This window comes from Dioscorea cayenensis, chromosome 2, assembly GCF_009730915.1.
Source record: "Dioscorea cayenensis subsp. rotundata cultivar TDr96_F1 chromosome 2, TDr96_F1_v2_PseudoChromosome.rev07_lg8_w22 25.fasta, whole genome shotgun sequence".
NCBI classification, from domain to species: domain Eukaryota; kingdom Viridiplantae; phylum Streptophyta; class Magnoliopsida; order Dioscoreales; family Dioscoreaceae; genus Dioscorea; species Dioscorea cayenensis.
Window position 1 is genome coordinate 256,518 of NC_052472.1, and position 19,122 is coordinate 275,639.

Genomic DNA, 19,122 nt, shown 5'->3' on the forward strand with positions numbered 1-19,122 from the left:
TTAGGATATCTGGAAGATGCCACAAATATTCTTTAATACACCTCTACAAGCTAAAACATGGAGTGACTCGTAGCTTGGACAGAAGATACTCAAACCTAGACTTGGCTAACAATTCGCAAGTTGATCTTAAGTGTTGATGAGTTGATTGTGAAGGTTGTGACGAGCTACCTTGTCACGGATAAAGTGAAAATCAATCTCAATTGTTTTTGTTCGAGCATGGAACACCGGGTTTGCAGAGAGATAGGTGGCACCAAGGTTATCACACTAAAGGATTGGAGAAGACGAGAGAGGTAGGCCGAGCTTGGAGAAAAGGGACTGCAGCCACGTGAGCTCAACAAAGGTATCTACAAGCGAATTATACTCTGCTTTGGTGGAAAATCGGGGAAGTGGTCGTTGCTTATGAGAACTCCATAAGACAAGATTATTTCTGAAGAAAATTGTGAAGCCTCCTGTGGACTTGAAATTATTGGGACAACTAGCCCAATCCACATCACAGAATGCCTGAAGATGGCCAATAGAACCATGGTTAAAAATATATAAGAAAACAAAGGACCACAAAGTTTGGTGAGAGGTGCTGATGTGGAAAGCAGAGTCGTGACTGGTTTAGCATCAGAGATGCTAGCTTTCTAAAGTAGATCAAAGATATACTTAGGCTAAGAAAGTATAAATCTTGATGAATGAGGAACAACCTCAATGCTCAGGAAGTAGTGTAAGGAACAGAGATCTTTGAGGAAGAACTTGGTGGAGAGAGCACCAATGAGATGAGAAATAAACCACTGATCAGTATATGTGACTATAATATCATCTACATATATAAGAACATAAATGTTAGTACCATGCTTGAAGTAGAACAACAGTGAGGAATCAATCTTGGATTTGACAAATCTATAGCTGATAAGTGCCTGAGAGAGGCAATGAAACCAAGCTCGAGGACCCTACTTAAGGCCATACAGGGAGCCATGTAGAACAAACATGGTCCGATCATATAAGTCTATGAATCCAGCTGGTTAAGACATGTAGGCGGTTTTCATGCGATTGTCATGTAAGAAAGCGTTATGGACATCAAGTTGCCGGATTGACCAACTGTAGGAGACGATAAGTGCAAGAATGGTTCAAAAGGTCATATGTTTGAGTGCAGGGCTGAAAGCCTCATTGTAGTCCAACCCGGTTGTTTGTGGAATCACTTGGCAACCAGATGAGCCTTATATCACTCAATTGATCCATCTGAATGCCTCTTAATTTTGAGCACCCAGTTGCAATTAACAACAATCATAGAGGTAGACACTAGGACAAGAGACCAAGTGTCATTCTGTAATAGTGCATTGAACTTGTCAGCCATGGCTTGACGCTACTGTGGTTCTTTATTAGCAACGGTAAAATATGTCAGTTCAATGGGAGAGATAGTAATATTGACACATAATGCAGCAAAGGGCGAAAAGGGAACCTTTGGTTTTGGATTTGGACGTAAGTGCATTGGATGAGTTCAAGGGGTGGAAAGGGGGTAGATTGTGTCAATGAGATATTTAAGGAATTGGTGGGACTAGTTGGAATAAGAGAGAAGAAAGATGAGACACTCTTGGGTTACTCGATAGAGAAATTGTCCATAAGAGAGGAAGGTGAAGAAGATGAAGGAGTTAGGTTGAGTAAGAGGTGTCAAAAATAGTATCGGCGGTGGTCCAACAAAGAAAGGTGAAGGATAAGAGATATAAGGAGAGGACTGTGAGGAGAGTTAGGGTTCAGGAAAAGAAAAACATAGCTCATCAAACTGAACGTTCAGCAAGATGAGCTATGAAAGAATAGGGAAGAAGAGTACAGAGGGTATAAATGCCATGTTCACTGGTTCTACGAAGCAAAGTTTGGCGGGTAGCCAAATCCTTCACATAAAAAGAAACGAATGAAACTCAAAGAAAACATTGTTATCTCAGGTGAATTGTTGGATGGATAATAAGGATTTGGAAATGGTGGGAACATGTAGAATGTTATTAAGACTGAATGAAGCGTGGGGTGTGTGTAAGGTAGATGAACCAATTAAGAGATAGGAAGACCCTTACCATTGCTAATATGGAGATTCTCAATACTGCAGGTAAGGTTGAACATTGTCGATGATGGCTATGTCCAGTGTGACATGGTTTGTTGCCTCAATGTCAACGAACCATGTCTAGAAGGATGACAGAGTGGACCGGTAGAACAAATGGTGAGCTGCTGGGGCTCCACGTTGAGAGCAAGTGACACTAGTGTTCCCCCAAGTACATCAAAGATGGCATTGAATAAAATTTGCCCCATTAGATTAAAACCTTCCACCATTATTCTAATAACGAGACCCCTACCTCCACATTGGCCATAAGCATGGCCAGAGTTGTGCTGATAGTAATTGTGGCCAAAGGGAGAAAGACCCTGCTGAATAGGTCCAAACACAACAAGACCATGTGGGAGTCCAAGGAGAGAAATTCCTGGAAAAAGACCCAAGGGGCTAGTTGTAGGGCCAAAACCATGAGAGGGTAGACCGGAGGTTTGGCGAAGGGAAGTAGTGCCTCCTCCGAGGCTAGCAAACGTCTAGGAATACAAACCTCCTAAGGGTTACATCGTGGAGAAGTGAGTAGTTGGCGGAGCAATGTGGTTGTCATTGATAAACTCATTGTCATGAAGGAGAGCTTGAAGATCATAGAAAGAAACAGGCTCGAGATAAGCATTCAAAGTGCTGGTGGGATCTTTGAATTCATAATAAAGACCTTTAAATATATGGAGGTTTAGGTCCTCCACAAACATAGGACGTTCGATAGCAACTAAAGAATCGAAAATGTTCTTAGCTTTGTTAAGATAGGCTGCTACAGAGAGATCGCCTTGTTGAAGTTTATGGAGGTCTTTGTGGTGTTGGAAGATACAGGTGTTAGAGAAGAGGCATAGATAATTTCTAGGCCTATGCATATAGAGGTAGAGTTTTTGAGGCTAACGATGGTAGAGAAAACATCTTCAGAAAGAAAGGAAAGGAGAATAGTCACAATATGTTTATCAATTTGTTTGTAGGAAACAAAACTAGGATTCAATTAGAGGGATCAATCCATCAATGAATCCCATCAAGTTTTGACTTTCTAGGAATGGTGTAATTTGGGTGTGCCAATAAAGACAATTTTAGTGCTTGAGTTTAATGTTTAGGTAGTGATGAGAGTTTTGGAGCATGGGAGGGAGATTGTTGGTGGAGGGGAAAATGATGGAAGTGGCAACATGGGTAGGGATGTGAGAGAAGATGGTGGGAGAGAAGACATGATTTCTAGAAAGTTGTCAGAGACCTTAACCAAGAACTGATCACTGTCGAAGTTTGTCGGAGATCAGAAAAAAAAACAAAAACCAATGGCTACAAAGGCTCTAATACCATGCTAGAACAAATATATGAAATTCTCTCTCACATTATTCTACATAAAATTACAAGTACATAAAGATGTATAAGATATAAAAATTGCCACCACTATATAATGAAATTATTAATCTAAAGAGTCATATGCTAATTGTAAAATATTCATTTATATATTTGGAAAATATGAAAGATGCCATAGATATTCTCTAAATGCTAGCAACGCCCATCTTCCCGCAAAGTCAGCTCAGGAACCCTTTTAATTTTTTTAATATATATAGGAAAATCTAAAACATTCAAAAAAAAATACTTAAAAAAGAAAATTAATGAAAAAATCTATAAAATTAAATAAATAAATATAAAAAATTTCAATGGAAAAAAAAAGTTAAATATCCAATTAAGAATCTAAGATATATATATATATATATATATATATGAATAATGATATAAAAAACTTTAAATTTAAATCTAGTTAAGAACAAAATTTTAGAAAGGAAAAATCTCATAATTCAAAATTATTTGAAGCACGAAACAACCCTTAAAACGTTGTCATTTGTTTGAAAAAATTAGAAGACATTGAAAATCACTAAAAATTCAATTGTGCAAAAAATTAGAAAAAAAAATAATGTAAGAAAAATTACTAAAAATAACAATTTTTAAATCATATGAATGGGAAAAATCTAAAACTTTTAGTAAAATTTAATATGTAATATTACATGAAATAAATAATAACTATTTAAAAAATATTATTGCATAACAATAACAAATTCATGTATGAGAAAAACTTTAAAAAAAATTGTTACTAATTTGAAATTAAAAAAGAAATACACACATGTCTATCTCTTAAATTTTCTTTAAATAAATAAGTGGTTTATCCACTTTAATAAAAAAATAAAAACAAAAACAAAACAAAACAAAAAATGCCGCCGCACTTGATGTATTTAGAAAGAATTAATTGCAAATATGATTGTTGCAAGAATAAATATATAATTTTAATTTAAGTAGCAAGAGATAAGACGTGAATAAGAAGTACAAGAGCTTCTCAGATTATAACAGTTGCTGGCTTAAAATCATCAACTTTATTTTCCTGCACAGAGGTGTTCTAGGGCCTTTGTTCCACACACCACCTAGAAATAAATCCTTCTTCTGGGCAAGCATTACACCCTTCTACCATCTTTTAGATTCGGCACCTCTAAAATTGTTAAGAATGTTGTTGCTACCATGTTATGGCATGGCAACTGGATAGATGGTAGAGCCCCTAAGATTTATGGCCTGGCCTATTCAACAACTGTAGCTTTCCCTGGTCCCCTATTAGACACTTCTCCTATGAATTTCATTCTCTAGAGTTTTTGTTGCACAGCTCTCCTTGAACCATTACGTTACCTTAGTGAGCAAAAGGACATGAGAATCTAAACCCTGGAAAGTTATAGGAATTTTTAAGTGTGATCCTACTAACGATACCTGGTGGATGGCGGAATTCACAGTCGTTTTATTCTCAATTATTTAAAGTGGGTTACCCTGGTAAAATCACATTTTTCTATTAGCTTGTTTGGGATAATAAAATTCTAACCTTTATCAACCTTGTCAAGAAAGGTTGTAATATTCGTTGTGCAATAGACACTTGTGTGCTGAGCCATAGAAACTTAGAATTAGCAGATCACCTCTTCCTTAAGTGTGATTATTCTTACCGCATTTGCCATTTCTTCAAGCAAAATTTAGGCCTATATTCCCACCCCCAAACCATTTCTGAGGCCTGGTCTTCCTGGATCTCATCTCTACATGCTCAACGTCGACTTTTCTGGGATTTCCTCTTAAAGGCCATCTTCTGGAATTTATGGCTCTTAAGAAACAATCTTATTTTTAATTTACATGCTTTTGCCCCTCATTCAGTTCTTTCCAAAATTATTCATATGCTACTTGATTGGATTTCTACAGCTAGAGACCCAAGCCAGCGCTTCCCAGACAAATCCATTCAGAATCTCAAGCACTCCCTTGATTTCTTAAGCGCTAAATAGAACAACCATACCGACGTAACGACACCGCCTTCTCTTCAAGAGTGATCTACTACCTTTGCCAGCTTAAGGAGGCCTCGAATACCACGGGGTGGACTTCGCCTACTCAGCTATGTTTTCTTCCTTTTTGTCATTTTTGTGTTATGTGTTTGTTGTTGAGGTGTACTTCACCCCTGATGACTGCTTTACATCTCTTATTTGTTTTGTTGTTTTGTCTGTTTCTTTTCCCTATTTTTCATTTTGTCTTAGTTTTAGTTGTACTTGTTTTGTGGTTATCCACTTTATTAAAACAAAAAATAAAAAAAGCACAAGAGATAAGCTAATTGAATGGCTTGCTCATGATGAGGTGTACATCAGTACCACACATTAATTAAATCACTTGTGGTATTCGAATTTGGAACAAGCATTTCAGAATTGAAAGATCATGAATTTACAAATACAAATTGTTTAGAGAACTCATGTCCATATTATAACCACACAGAAACTAACATAATAATTGGATCTTATTTGATAAAAAAAAATATATGCCATAAAAATTTAAAGCGGTTGATTTGAAAGCCATCTCTTAACCATAGCTAGACTTTCCCTTGGCTTGTACTCCGGACCTGTGTGACCAGCACCCTGAAATGAATGAACACATACAAACACCTCCTCATTAGCATCCTTTTTTTCTTCCACACTAATTTTGTTCTTAAAAATTCTTATGGATGATATTTTCCTTGAGGCTCATACCTTTAAAGTAGCAAATGTAAGATTGTTGGCATATGTTCTTGTGTATCTGAAATTTGAATCCAAACAATAACATCAGTCTGTAAATATAGAAAGCATGTGCATAGTCAACAAATTGTTACTACCCTTATTAATTCTCAGCAAACTCACCCTGCTACTTGCCCAGCTGAGAACCAAGATCTCCAGTCATCGATGATGGAGTAGTTTAGAGATCTTATCCATGTCTGAGTTCCTATATGTGGTACCACCAGATCATGGTCCCCACTTTTATTGATTAAAAAAAAAAATGTGTTAGCAAATGCAATATGAAGATTAATCAAAGAGAAACATGGTTTCGCCAGAAGCTCTAGCTCCACCTGTAAATAAGAGCTCGATAACCTCCACTTGTGAGCTTGTGCTGGTATTTTACACTGCTCGAAGGATCAAGTGCATACTGCAAAGTAAAACTGCATCTGATCCACTCCGTGACAGTTCCCTGCTTTGTATGAATGACAATTCAGTAACATGTATGATGTATCAGAAATAATATATGTATCAGACTATCTCTAATTAATGTACCTTTTGGATGTGGAGAGCATCTCTCACAACATCCTCGTTTGCCCAAATGTAGGATAAATAGTAAGTATATGACTGTGATGACACCAAGAGAGTATATGTTCTCATATAGTAAAGCTGCATGTTCTCTTAAAACGTGAATGTTGACACGAAGGATGAAACTCACTCTGCATTTGGGAGGAGGAACAATTGGTGGCACATTAAACATTTTGTACTTATCCTTGAGAAATCGCCTTTCTCCGCTCAAATTCTTTGGCTTCGGTGATGTTTCCGGACACTTTGGCTCCAAAATGTGAGACTCATTGATTTCATCAAAGTACTGCATGCTCAGAAGGTCACAATCTCAAGATCTCATATGTAACTTACTATATATAATGTATGTAACTGAATTGCTACTTGTCACCTTGTTAACTACTTGAAGCTTCTTAGCACACTGAGCCTTGGTAGGTTTTCTATGATTCTCTCCTTTACAAAGAATAGTTGTGGACTGAGAACAGAGAAACGTTTCTTACTTTCATTATAATTAATTTGAGGAAAGATTTTAAAATCTTCATTAGAAAATAACACTAGTGTACCATTGATAATTGAAAATACAGTAAAAAAGTTAATTGGCTTCATGATGTTCTGAAGCTGAAAGAGAAGTGCATCACCTTGTAAAGCTCATCAGAAATGATGCCCATATTATGAGCATATGGAACCCGAGCATTCGTATCGATGACTTCCCCGGTAATTGGGTTTCCAATCATATATCCCTGGACAGAATAACACCTTTACAATGAGTTTATCCCTTCATAACAATACTCTTTTATGGCCCAAATTGATCATGATCAACATCCATATATATATATATATATACCTTTAGATTCAGAAGAGGCTGAGGCCCAGATTCAATACCTGCATATCAAACAACACACTTTTAATGGTGAGCTACTACTTTTTATCTTGATTTAACACCAGAGTAAAAATGAAAATTAACAACACAGGCCTAATAAAAGACATAGATTTAAGGTGGTTCTTCAGTCTTTAGTTGGCTTATTATATCAGATAGCTAGAAAACTGGTTTTTTTAGAGACAGCTATTCATCTGGATCATTATCTAGAAAAACCAGGTGATCAGCGCTCTCGGTTACCTTGTGATATCAGGTGAGTGATGAATGGAACAACCTTGGCAGCATATGAATCACCGGCAACATACAGAGGATTGGATAGGAATTTTGGGTGATCAATCAGCCACTGTTATCACAACACAACTTTGACTTTCACTGATTGTTATTCAAAGGATGAGCATTAAAAGTGATGAAGTGACAAGCAACTGAATACCTTTCTGATAAACTTGTGAACTCTCAAGGATGAAGTGACATCACCATCAACATATGTCTCTGGAGTATTTGAAAATGAGAATCCAGTTCCAACAGGAGAATCTAAGAAGATCATATTTGAGGCCTTGACAAAAATAAAAAATAAAATATCAAAGCTGTTCTGTGGAAGAGAAATCTGAAAAAATAAGCTATGAACGTGGATTATCCACCTTTTTCAAAAACCATGAACATAATCCACCTTAGTCCAAGAAAAAGGATGATACACAAGTGTTGGCAAGCTACCATTATACTTCACACTCCTGAACTTCAGAGGTCCTACATTAACTCCACCATCAAAACAAAAACTTATTTTTTTCCTTTCAAATTTAACAACAAGAAAGAAAAAAAAAAAGAAAAGAAAATACGAAAGACATTACCATTTTGAAAGGCAAGGGCGCAGAAAGAAGAGCAACCAGGGCCACCAGTGAGCCAAAGAAGAAGAGGGTCCTCAGCTGGATTTCCCTCAGACTCTATGAAGTAATAAAAGAACTGCACTTCATCCACACCAACATACCTACAAAATGCAGCCATTTTTATATATTAAAATCATCAAGTTTATTATGGACTTCAGCAAGAACTTCGGCTCACCCAGTCTCAAGGTGAAAGGGAAGTGGACCATGAAAACCAGGAAGATGAGTAACAATGGAAGCAGAGATGAACAGAGGCCATAGGAGTAGTAGTAGCAATTGACACAGTCGTTGGGGACGAAGAGGATAAGAAGCCATGGCGTTCTGAAAGAATGGCGAAGGGAGGATCCTGTTTTTATTTTATTATTCTTTGAATATCAACAAACTCAATACAACACAAATTGATCAGATTTCTTTCATGTGCTGTGTCTGCTTGTCTGTTTTTGGTTTTTTTCTTTTTTTTTTTCTTTTTTTACTAGCATCAATTCATAATACCTCGAAAAGTCTATAATTGGAACTTCCGTATCATATTAAATGTATGAATTTTAACTTGTGTTTGCAACCAACCAAAGTGCTCAAGGGAGCTAAAAGTGGAATTAGAGTTTTTGGGAAATTCGGATTCAAGGGCGGGGGCGGGGCCGGGGCCGGGGCCGGGGCCGGGGCCGGGGCAGGAGTTTAAAACCTCCATGCAATGGCTTAAGGAGGTTTTTTAAATTTTATGAATTAAAATATTTTTATACGTTTTCAATATTTATCATTATGACCTATCACATACTAGATATTACCATCAATCACAGTGATTAATTGTTGTGAGCCACACTGACAACCTGGACATTAGTGTCTGTCATCACTAGTCAGTCACTAGTATTTGCCACCACTAGTCACCAGTCACTGGGTAATATGTCATTATTAACCTACGATGACTCATCGCATGAAGAAATTCTTTATTTTCATATCAGATTCTTAAAAAAAAATTGTAATATTAATGTATAGCTTTATCTTCTTTTACTTTATTTTTACCCCAAATAACATATAATTTAAAACTTTCCTTTTCTAAACCTTCATGCACCCCATCGAAGTAAGCCCTCAAGGAGAAGAATTACTAGTTAAAAGGACATAAATTTTTTTAATTAATAAATATGAGTAGTTTGTTCTTATTAAGTTTTTGTCAAATAAATAGACTGTTAAATATTTTGGATTGGGAGAAATTTTGTCACAAGTAGAAGTTCCACCATGATAGAGTCGTCAAGTGGGGTTAGCATGTCCCAACACGACATAGGCCCATAATAGCCCGGATACTATGTTAGTCGTGCGTGTGCCAACATGGCTAGCCTGCCTATTATGCAAAGCCAATTGAGTCCACCTATCAACAAGTTTAGCTCAAGAAGAGCCATGGTGGTTGAGCTAACAAAATAATAAGAGATAAGACATGTGAACGAGGACCACAAGAAGCAAGCTGATGAATGGCTTTCTCATGATGAGGACAAGAATGTACCACACATTAAATTATTTTGTTTTACTTCAATTTGAAAGAAGCACTTCAACGTTGAATGATCTATATTTGTAAATAGAAATTGTTTAGAGAACTCATTTTCATATTACAACTCAGAGAAACAAACATATGCCATAAAAAAAAACTTAGAGCAGTTGATGTGAAAGCCATCTCTTAACCATAGTTAGACTTTCCCTTGGCTTGTACTCTGGAACTGTGTGTCCAGCACCCTTATAAGAATGAATACAGACAACCACCTCCTCATTAGCATTGTTTTTTATTTTTCCTTATTTTGTGCTAAAAAAATTCTTATGGATGATAATTTCCTTGTGAGTTCCTATATGTGTTACCACCAGATCATGATCCCCACTTTTATTGATTAAAGAAAAACAACAGGTGTTAGCAAATGCAGCATGAAGATTTATCAAAGATAAGAATGGTTTCGCCAGATGGTTGTTGACTTACCATTATCTTTCGCCAGATGGTTGTTGACATACCAGTCAACCTGGTCAAAAAGGATATTAATTCAGAGGAGCATGGTGGGCACGAGACCAAATTAAGAGATGGAATGGGAAAAGCATCATGCACTCAAAGTGGAGAATTAAAGGCGAGGACACATGTCGAAGGAGGAAGCGCGAGAGGAGGTTAAACTGCAGGCTCCGCGGGTACATTCTACATGTCCAAAAATATAATGGAAAAGGTGGAGAACAGGGACGGCAACGGGTCGGATCGGATGTGGGTGTTGCCAACCCTCACCCGCATCCGCTACCCCGCCACCCATATTTGAACCTAACTGGTTTTCAAAACCCAACCCACACTCGCACCCGAAGGGTAATCGGACTACACGGGGATACCAGCCCCGCCTTAACACTATTTAAAAATATTAAAAATAAAATTAAAACACCAAATAAAAATAAAAAATGTTAACAAAAAATCATAGTTTTTTTGTTTGAATGAATACCATTGAGTAAGAATTGAAAATAGACATTTAAAGCAACACAAAATAGACAAAATCAACACCATAGAATAAGAATTTAAAAAACCCTAACAAAAAAATTGAATATATATAATTGGGTATATTTGTTAATTAAATTTTGGGTTCAGATTTTGGTTCGGGTCTGGTATCCGGGTTCTCATACCCGCACCCGCACCCGCTTTACATTAGTCAAGTTTTACCCGAACCAGACCAGAAACCCAGTCAAACCGGGTTTTCTCCGTCAAACTCGGGTCGAGTCGGATCGGGTCGGGTCGGGTTGGGTTTGAGGATTAATGCCATCCCTAGTGAAGAAGAGCAAGGTTGTTAGACCCGGACCGGCCCGACCGGTTCAACCTGAAAAACCGGGAACCGGCCATGTGGCCGGTCCGGGCATTTTCCTTTGAACCGGGTGTAAAGAGACCCGGTGTTAATTTGATAACCCGGCCGGTTTACCCTGAAAACCATTGACCCGGCCACATCTCTTGAAAGTGAGGGCGGTGGTGACTAGTGAGAGAAAGTGAGGAGTAGAAGCAAAAGCAAATGTGAAAAAGCAGAGGCTCAGAGAGAGAGAGAGAGAGAGAGAGAGAGAGAGAGAGAGAAAGGGGAGCAGCGTCGGTGAGAAGGATCATCCCAGCTCTGTCTCTGTGTGTGTGAGAGAGAGAGAGAGTGTGTGTGTGTGTGAGTGTGAGAGAATTCTTGTTTTTAAATTTTTGTGAGTACCGAGAATTTTTGTTTTTAATTTTTTAGGATAGGGATCTTGGTACTTGATGAGGATTATAAGATTATTAGATTTTTTAAAAAATATTTATATTTTTAAAAATCAATATATATATAAAACTTAAATATTAAATTTAATTATATTTGAGATATTTTAAAAATAAAAGAAATATATAAAATTAAAATTTATAATATCATATTTAACTAATTATTTTATTATTAAAATATAGTTTATATTATTTTTTATCATTATTAATTATTATAATATATTTTTTTAATATTTTATTAATGACCCGGTTCAACCCCGGTTTGACCCTGTCGAACCCATCGACCTCTGACCCCTTGGCTTGGGCGGGTCAATGCTTGGTCCGGATCTGACAACCAGGAAAGAGAGGGCAGCTTGGAATTGGAGACTTGAGGCCCTGGTTTCTCTCACAGCTTTGAGAGTAGTGAGGAGCTGAGTTATTCTTGGAATTTCTTAGCCATTTTATGGCAATTATTTTGGTATTCTCTGGGTATTTCCTTGGTGAGCTGGTTCTTACTCTCAAACCTTGAATTACTTTCCCTAATTGTTGTTGATGTTTGGTATTCTATCTTAATTGATATGGAGATTGTGATGAAGAATGTTGAATGTTTTGAAGGTCTGGAATCTTGTTGATTGTAGATCTTGTTTTTGATTAAATTCTTAGCTTGTTTGATTGAATCTTCATTCCTGTTTGATTGAATCTTCATTGAATTGAAGTCAGAGAAGCAATAGAGTGAGAGTTATTTGTTTGAACTCTCAAGGAAATCTGAATTGTTTGATCATTGATTTCTGGAACAAATTTAAGACATAACAAAGGTCTACCTCAACTTGTTCAAAAGAGCTCGATAACCTTGGCTTGTCAGCTTGTGCTAGTATTTTACATTGCTCGGAAGATCATAGGCATACTGCAAACTATCATTGCATCTGATCCATTCTGAGATAGTTCCCTGCTTTGTATGAATGACAATTCAACAACGCATATCAGAAATGATTTATGTATCAAACCATCTTTAATTTATACACCTTTTGGATGTGGAGAGTATCCCTCACAACATCATGGTTTGCCCAAATGCCAGTTAAATAGTAAGCATATGACTGAGATGACGCCAAGATAGTATATATTCTCATATAATTAAGTTGTATGTTCTTTTAAAACATTAAGGCTGGCATATTAAGTACCTTCCTAAAATCTTTTCTATCCATGCTCCCATGTTCATCAATATTTCTCAAAATTCTTTCAAACTGTATAAGTTTTTTCGTTTTGAAAACTACTGGTTGGAGCATGCGAACTATATTTATGCTATTAGACAGGTTATTCATTTCAGACTTCACTCTAATAACCCTATGCATGCTTTTTATCATACTCTTGCTAGAGTGAGATCTAGTGTGATTTCTATTAAGCAACATAGTATGGGTGTTCTTGACAAGGAGATTAAAATGGTAGAGTCCCAAATCTAGGTTTTAGAGACAAATGATCTGAACTTTACCCAGTCTGACTCTTCTGAGATTATATGCCTCCATAACAAATATAGAGCCTTATTGAGACAAAGCCATATCAAATGGGCCCAACATAGTAGATTAAATTGGATTGATGGTGGGGGTTTGAATTTTTCTTTTTTCCATAGAAGTGTTAGACTGCGCAGACATCACAATTTTGTCTCCACCTTTAGGGACACTGAGGGTAATGACATTTCTGATAATACCCAAATTTTAAACACTTTCATTGATCATTTCTCAACCCTTAAGAGAAACTCTGATCAAAGAAGTTGTGATTATATTTTTAAATGCCCTCCCCACTTACCTCAATTCCTCTTCTTTAGTCCAAAGGGACTCCCTTTCCAAACCTATCACTTAGGAGGAAACTTACAAAACCCTGCTTTCCTTACCTGAGGGGAAGTCCCCTAATCTTGATGGCATGAATGTGGAATTTTATAAATTCTTCTGGGATGACTTAGGTGAACAACTTTTCTCTGTCATAAATCATTTCTTTCTAAATGCAGTGATGCCTAAAGCATGGGGTAAGATCTACGTTACTTTAATTCCTAAAAAAGAGCACCCTAAGTCAATCACGGATTACCGTCCTATATCTTTGTGCAATGTTACTTACAAGATTGTGACTAAAATCATAGCTAATCATCTCAAAAATATTGTTGCCTCTCTGGTTGATAATGAACAATGCGGTTTTATCCCTGGGAGATCTCCAATTGATAACATCATTGCAATTCATGAGATGGTTCACTCTATTCACCAAGACAGAACTATCCCCCCTAGGATGTTAATCAAAGTTGACATTGAGAAGGCCTATGACACTTTACATTGGGATGTTATTCTTGCCAATTTAGCTAAGATGCAATTTCCTAGCATTAGATTTCTTATATTAAAACCTATCTCAGTGCCATCTCCTTTTCTCTTATCATTAATGGCACACCTACATATTGGTTTCAACCTACTAGAGGAGTCAAACATAAGATCCTCTCTCTCTCTCTCCCTACCTCTTCATTCTGGTTGCCCAAAACTTAACAGCCATCCTCAATTATGCAAGCCAGCTTAACCTGATCCTGGGTTTTAGAAACAATTTGAGACACAACTTTAACTATCTCATGTATGCTGACGATTTAATCATTACCACCACAGCCACTAGAATGTATGTCATAAATGTTAAGCTCTACTTGAACATATATTCTCATTTGGCTAGCCAGCATCCAAACCTGAGCAAATATGAGATTTTCCCCCATTGGCTCAACCAAAGAGTTTCCATAAGTATCTGTTCCATTCTTCAATTTCATGCAAGCAAGACCCCTTTTAAATACTTGGGGGTTCTCATATCTCAGAAAAAAACTTGCTTATATACATTTCCAACACATGATTGATTCCATCAATGCTGCCATTGCAAATTGGAACAAGGCTAATATTTCCAAAGCTGGCAAAATTGTTCTTATTAATAGTGTTTTAATGACAACTCCTACTTACTACCTCTCTGTTTACCTAATTCCTGATTCGGTTTTAAATAGAACGTCTCAAATTGCTAGGAAATTCCTCAGGGCTAAGAGTGGCAATCAAAGTGGCATCCCTTTGGTCAACTAGAATTATAATACTATGAGTAAACTGAGGGGGGTCTGGGCATAAGGAATTTACTTCATGTTAAGCACTCACTAATGGCTAAGAATCTTTTCAATTATCTTAACTAGCAGGATTCTATTTGGGTTAACATCCTTCAAATGAAGCATGGTCTTCGTGATTTCTGCAGACATTCTGAAACCCCACATCTGGATCAATTGCATAAATCCTTCCACGACCTCTGTTTTATTCCACCCTTGGCTCTTTGGAAATCTCATCCTATACAAATTTGTCTTCTTTAATATAGATCTGGATTTTGAAAACTTTCATATTAATGATTTTACTGACAATTCTCGGTGGAACATACATACTCTTAATTTGATGTTGGGTCTAAATTGTGATTCCCTGGTCATCAATCATGGGAAAATCATCCCCAAATGAAGTTAACCACTGGGTTTGGTTTCCCAAGACCAACAGTAATAGGATTACAGCCTCTGTTTATAATCTTTTGAATAGCAACCAGGTTGCCAGTCATTATTAGGATGGTTGGAGGAATGTCAGGCATCTGAACGTGGCTCCCAAATCTAAAACCTTTATTTGGTTTCTATTAGATGGAAAGGTCAAAACATATGATTATCTATATAGGATAAACTTGGGTCCCCATGAAAACTGTGTTTAGTGTGGTTTGGTCCCTAAAACGGTTAACCATTTATTCAGAACTTGTAACAAAAGCCAATTTGTTTGGAACTCTGTCCAAGATCTTTCTGGCATGAATTTTGCTCTTCATGATCACATTGCTAATGGTACCTGGCTGGACTACTTGCAGCAAGAAAACTCCAAACAATCAGCTTCTTTGATCGCCGCTACCATTTGGTAAATTTGGAAGGCCAAATGTGATTACATCTTCAGACAGAAAAACACAAACTATCACCAAATTGCTTTTAATGCCATCAACCACAACAAAGAGTTTAATTTTCACACCAGGAACTTCAATTTACTGAGTTTTTATTTACAGTACAGGCCCGGTACTGGTGCGATGGGAGTCTTTTCTTCGATATTCTGGAATGAAGGGACAAGTAAGGGAGGAACCGATTTTTCATCATTGATGCCAATTCAAGTATTATTTGTGCATGTGCCTATCCCTTGGTTTTATGCGAGAGGGTGGAAATGGAAGCAGTTGCTCTAAACTTTGCTCTTCAGAGGATCGGTGAGCTGAAATGTCGCTGCTCAAATATCAATATTTGTTCGAGGGACTTGTGGGAGGTCATTCATCACCAGTGACGGAACCAAGACTCGATGGTAGGGGGGATGAAACCTAAAAGCAAAACATAAAAAAATAAAAAATAAAAAAATAATACAACAAAATAATTATTTTAAATAAAGACTAATGTATTAATATAACAAAATTTCGAATACACATTAAAAAACACATAGAGTATAATTTAAAATTTTTGCTATTATTTATAACAAATATATAAGGTTTTTAATAATTCAGCTAATAAAAAAATACATCTCAAGTTTGTAAGCTATGCCTCATGATCAATTTCAACTTTTTTAAAAATTACTAAAATTTTTATATAAGATTTTTTTAATTTTTTTAAATCCTAGTAATTTTAAATTAAAAAATAAAATGTGAAAAAACACATGCACTAAAGAGGACTTTGAACTTGGGTGGGTTAAAAAATCACATGCTTTATGGCTAGACCCACTAACCACTCAAGCACAACTCCATTATACACTTCTATATATCAAAATAGTTTATTTTACATTAGTTTAAGAATAGAAAAATCGATTCCATCAAATCTTATAGTGTCTGAAAAGTAGTGTCTCCGGCGCCGAGGGGGCTTCTGCCCTTACTAGCCCCCTGGTTCCGCCCCTGTTCATCGCAATGAGAACCCTCTTCAGTGGCAGTCTTCCAACATTATTCATGAAACCAGGCATAGATTATCTGCACTGTTACATCCCCAGATTGATCTTATTCAGCATTGATGGAACCACTTTGCTACCCAATTAGCTAGTCATGGTGCCAAGTCCAGGCAATTATCTCTTTTTCACCAAGGCTTGGAGAAACCTCATTGGATTATGAAGATAGTGCCTCAAATGGGTTTTGTTTTCTAGTTTTAGTTTTGTTCCTTTGTTTTAGACTTTCCTACTTCCTGTCATTTGTTCCTGTTTTTTCAGTTTCCATTCTCCTTGTACTCTCTTTTGTTCCTCTTAATAAATAGCTACTCTGTAGCTCTTTTCCTCCCAAAAAAAAAAGTTGTAGGTCTCCCGATGTGTGCATCAAATCTACTACAATCCTTATTTTATAAGAACTAGCCTCAATTATGATACAACTCCAAAAAAATTATCAAAGAACTGAATGAAATCCTAAAAAAAAGAAAGAAAAAAAGAAAAAAAAATCTCAAACAAAAGACTAAATTCTAATACCATATAGAATTTAAGTAAAATTGTAGAGAAAAACTCATAGATCACCAGACTTGCTGTAAAATAGAACACCAATATTTAGGGATATATAGCATTTCTTCCAAACTAGCAAGAACAAGAATCCTCCATTGGAGGTCAAGCAAAAAAAGAAAAAGAATCCAAGAAGAACAATGGATATAATAACTAGCTCCCCAACTGAATAACTTACTCTCCAACGGTCATAATCCTGACTTGGCACGGAAACAGAACCTCTCCTTCTTCAGCCTTCTTGTTCTTTGAACCCAATGCTCCTTCACTTCTTTTCTTCTCTTCTCTTCATTCTCTGTCACTATGGCCGCAGATCTCAACTGTTTGATTGATGAGCTGGTTGCTATTCATAATGAACGTTGTTAGATCAAATGCTAATTAAGTCTTCATTTTTTTAATATTTTGTTTATATTTTTTTAATAAAATAGACAAATTATTATAGGTCAGAGGGCCCAGTCCTTGCACGGTGGAGTTAAGTCAAAGGGACATGCACACATAAGCGCGGAGTTAAATCTCTCCCACACCCTGCACATATCCTCACCTAGTGAAGACATAACGTTAATTCGTTATGCACGCTCTAGATTGACCTTGGGTCTCCTCCAACATAATCAAGGAACCTTGCTACTCAACCTAGTAGTCTTTGGTAGTCTTCTTGTCCACCAAGCATGGATCTACTATCTCATGGTTTTGAATAGTAATAATAAGGATGGCCTTTTCCTTTAAATAGTTATTATTATTAATTTATTATCATTATTTAAAAGTTGGGTCATCACATCAATCAAGTGTAATGTTGAGATTTTGGTGTATTTCCTTTTTATGTTGTTGTGTTAAATTAGTTAGATTTGTAACCGTTAATTTTGTTTGTCTCTCACTATATGATGTGTTGTTTTTTATGTACAATCTTATATTTTCCCCCCTCAAGATGAACGGCTAGGCCATTAAAAAAGATAGGGGCGTGCACAAACTTCCACAAAGTAAGTGGGAGTAGGACCCGTGCACACATGGGTATTGGGATCACCCTCACACAACCACTACTCACACTCTCAGAACTGTGCCTTCATCAAAGATTCAAACTCTCACCACTTGTGAAGTGTTCTATATTTGACTAATTGACCAGATGCCCCTTGGTTATGGTTTGTAATATTTAGGCCCCATTTGTAACTCTCACACATGTTTGGGCATGTACAAGATGGCATGGGAAAGGAAAGAGGAGGGATATATGCCCCTCAAACCCAGCATGCTGGTTCCCCTCATTTTGGTGGGTTTGAACAAACCTGGGTAAGGAAGTTACTAATATACCCCTAACAAATAAATAAATGACATTGTATATATTTAACTCTTGCCCACAATCCATAGCCTCTTCCTCATCCAGCCACTTTCAAAGAGCTTTCCTTATCCAGCGCACTTCAGATATCTCCTTGTGGCACACTTCGTCACCTCGCCGGTGCTCCATTGTGGTCACACGTCGATGCCGTCATCACTTCACCGGTGCTAAATAGTCTTCCTCACTCCACTGAGTACATCCCTTTCTTTTGTTTTTTTTTTTCCATTTGATATTTTTTTCAGTGTGTGTGTTCTGAGGGCCTCTTGATACAAGGCTGATCTATCTTTTTAACATCAATTTCTTTTGTTTTTTTTCCATTTGATATTTTTTTTCATTGTTTCTTTTTTTACAGAAATGTAACTGTGTGTGGGCATGTGTATGGTCTAAACTAAACTAGAGAGAATTTTTTAAAACAGTAAAACTACCTGGACTGGCAAGAGATTAGCAAAAATTTAAATTAAAACAATATAGATTTTATTAAAATTTATAAAGTAGCATAAGGATTCAAAAACCACTACCGATTAGAAAAATATTTATGAAGATTTATATAGATTTAAAAAGATAAAGAACGATTAAAAAATATTTAAATGAGTGGATTTCTACTACCTGAGCAATTTTCTTCTGATCTTAAATTTTCGTTTGATTTTTTTATGTATGTTAGCAACTGA

At 36.6% G+C, this 19,122-nt stretch overlaps 1 protein-coding gene across 1 annotated transcript; it reads right to left on the bottom strand.

Annotated features, from left to right (window-relative positions):
- Window positions 1-5,767: 5,767 nt before the first annotated feature.
- LOC120275877 (serine carboxypeptidase-like 2) lies at window positions 5,768-8,782 on the bottom strand. Its single transcript, XM_039282603.1, has 14 exons — window positions 8,591-8,782; window positions 8,380-8,516; window positions 8,202-8,278; window positions 7,965-8,087; window positions 7,775-7,877; window positions 7,502-7,539; window positions 7,296-7,397; window positions 7,049-7,132; window positions 6,812-6,964; window positions 6,649-6,720; window positions 6,447-6,565; window positions 6,241-6,354; window positions 6,094-6,139; window positions 5,768-5,982 (listed from the first exon to the last, which is right to left on the bottom strand). The coding sequence occupies exons 1-14, from the start codon at window positions 8,725-8,727 to the stop codon at window positions 5,899-5,901; spliced, it is 1,389 nt and encodes a 462-aa protein (XP_039138537.1). The 5' UTR covers window positions 8,728-8,782; the 3' UTR covers window positions 5,768-5,898.
- Window positions 8,783-19,122: the final 10,340 nt, after the last annotated feature.

Coding starts and splice junctions, on each gene's coding strand:
- LOC120275877 (XM_039282603.1), bottom strand. CDS start 8,727: ATGGCTTCTTATCCTCTTCGTCCCCAACGACTGTGTCAATTGCTACTA. Junction 7,878..7,964: donor TTCACAAGTTTATCAGAAAG/GTATTCAGTTGC, acceptor TTGTGATAACAG/TGGCTGATTGATCACCCAAA. Junction 6,566..6,648: donor ATGCTCTCCACATCCAAAAG/GTACATTAATTA, acceptor CATACAAAGCAG/GGAACTGTCACGGAGTGGAT.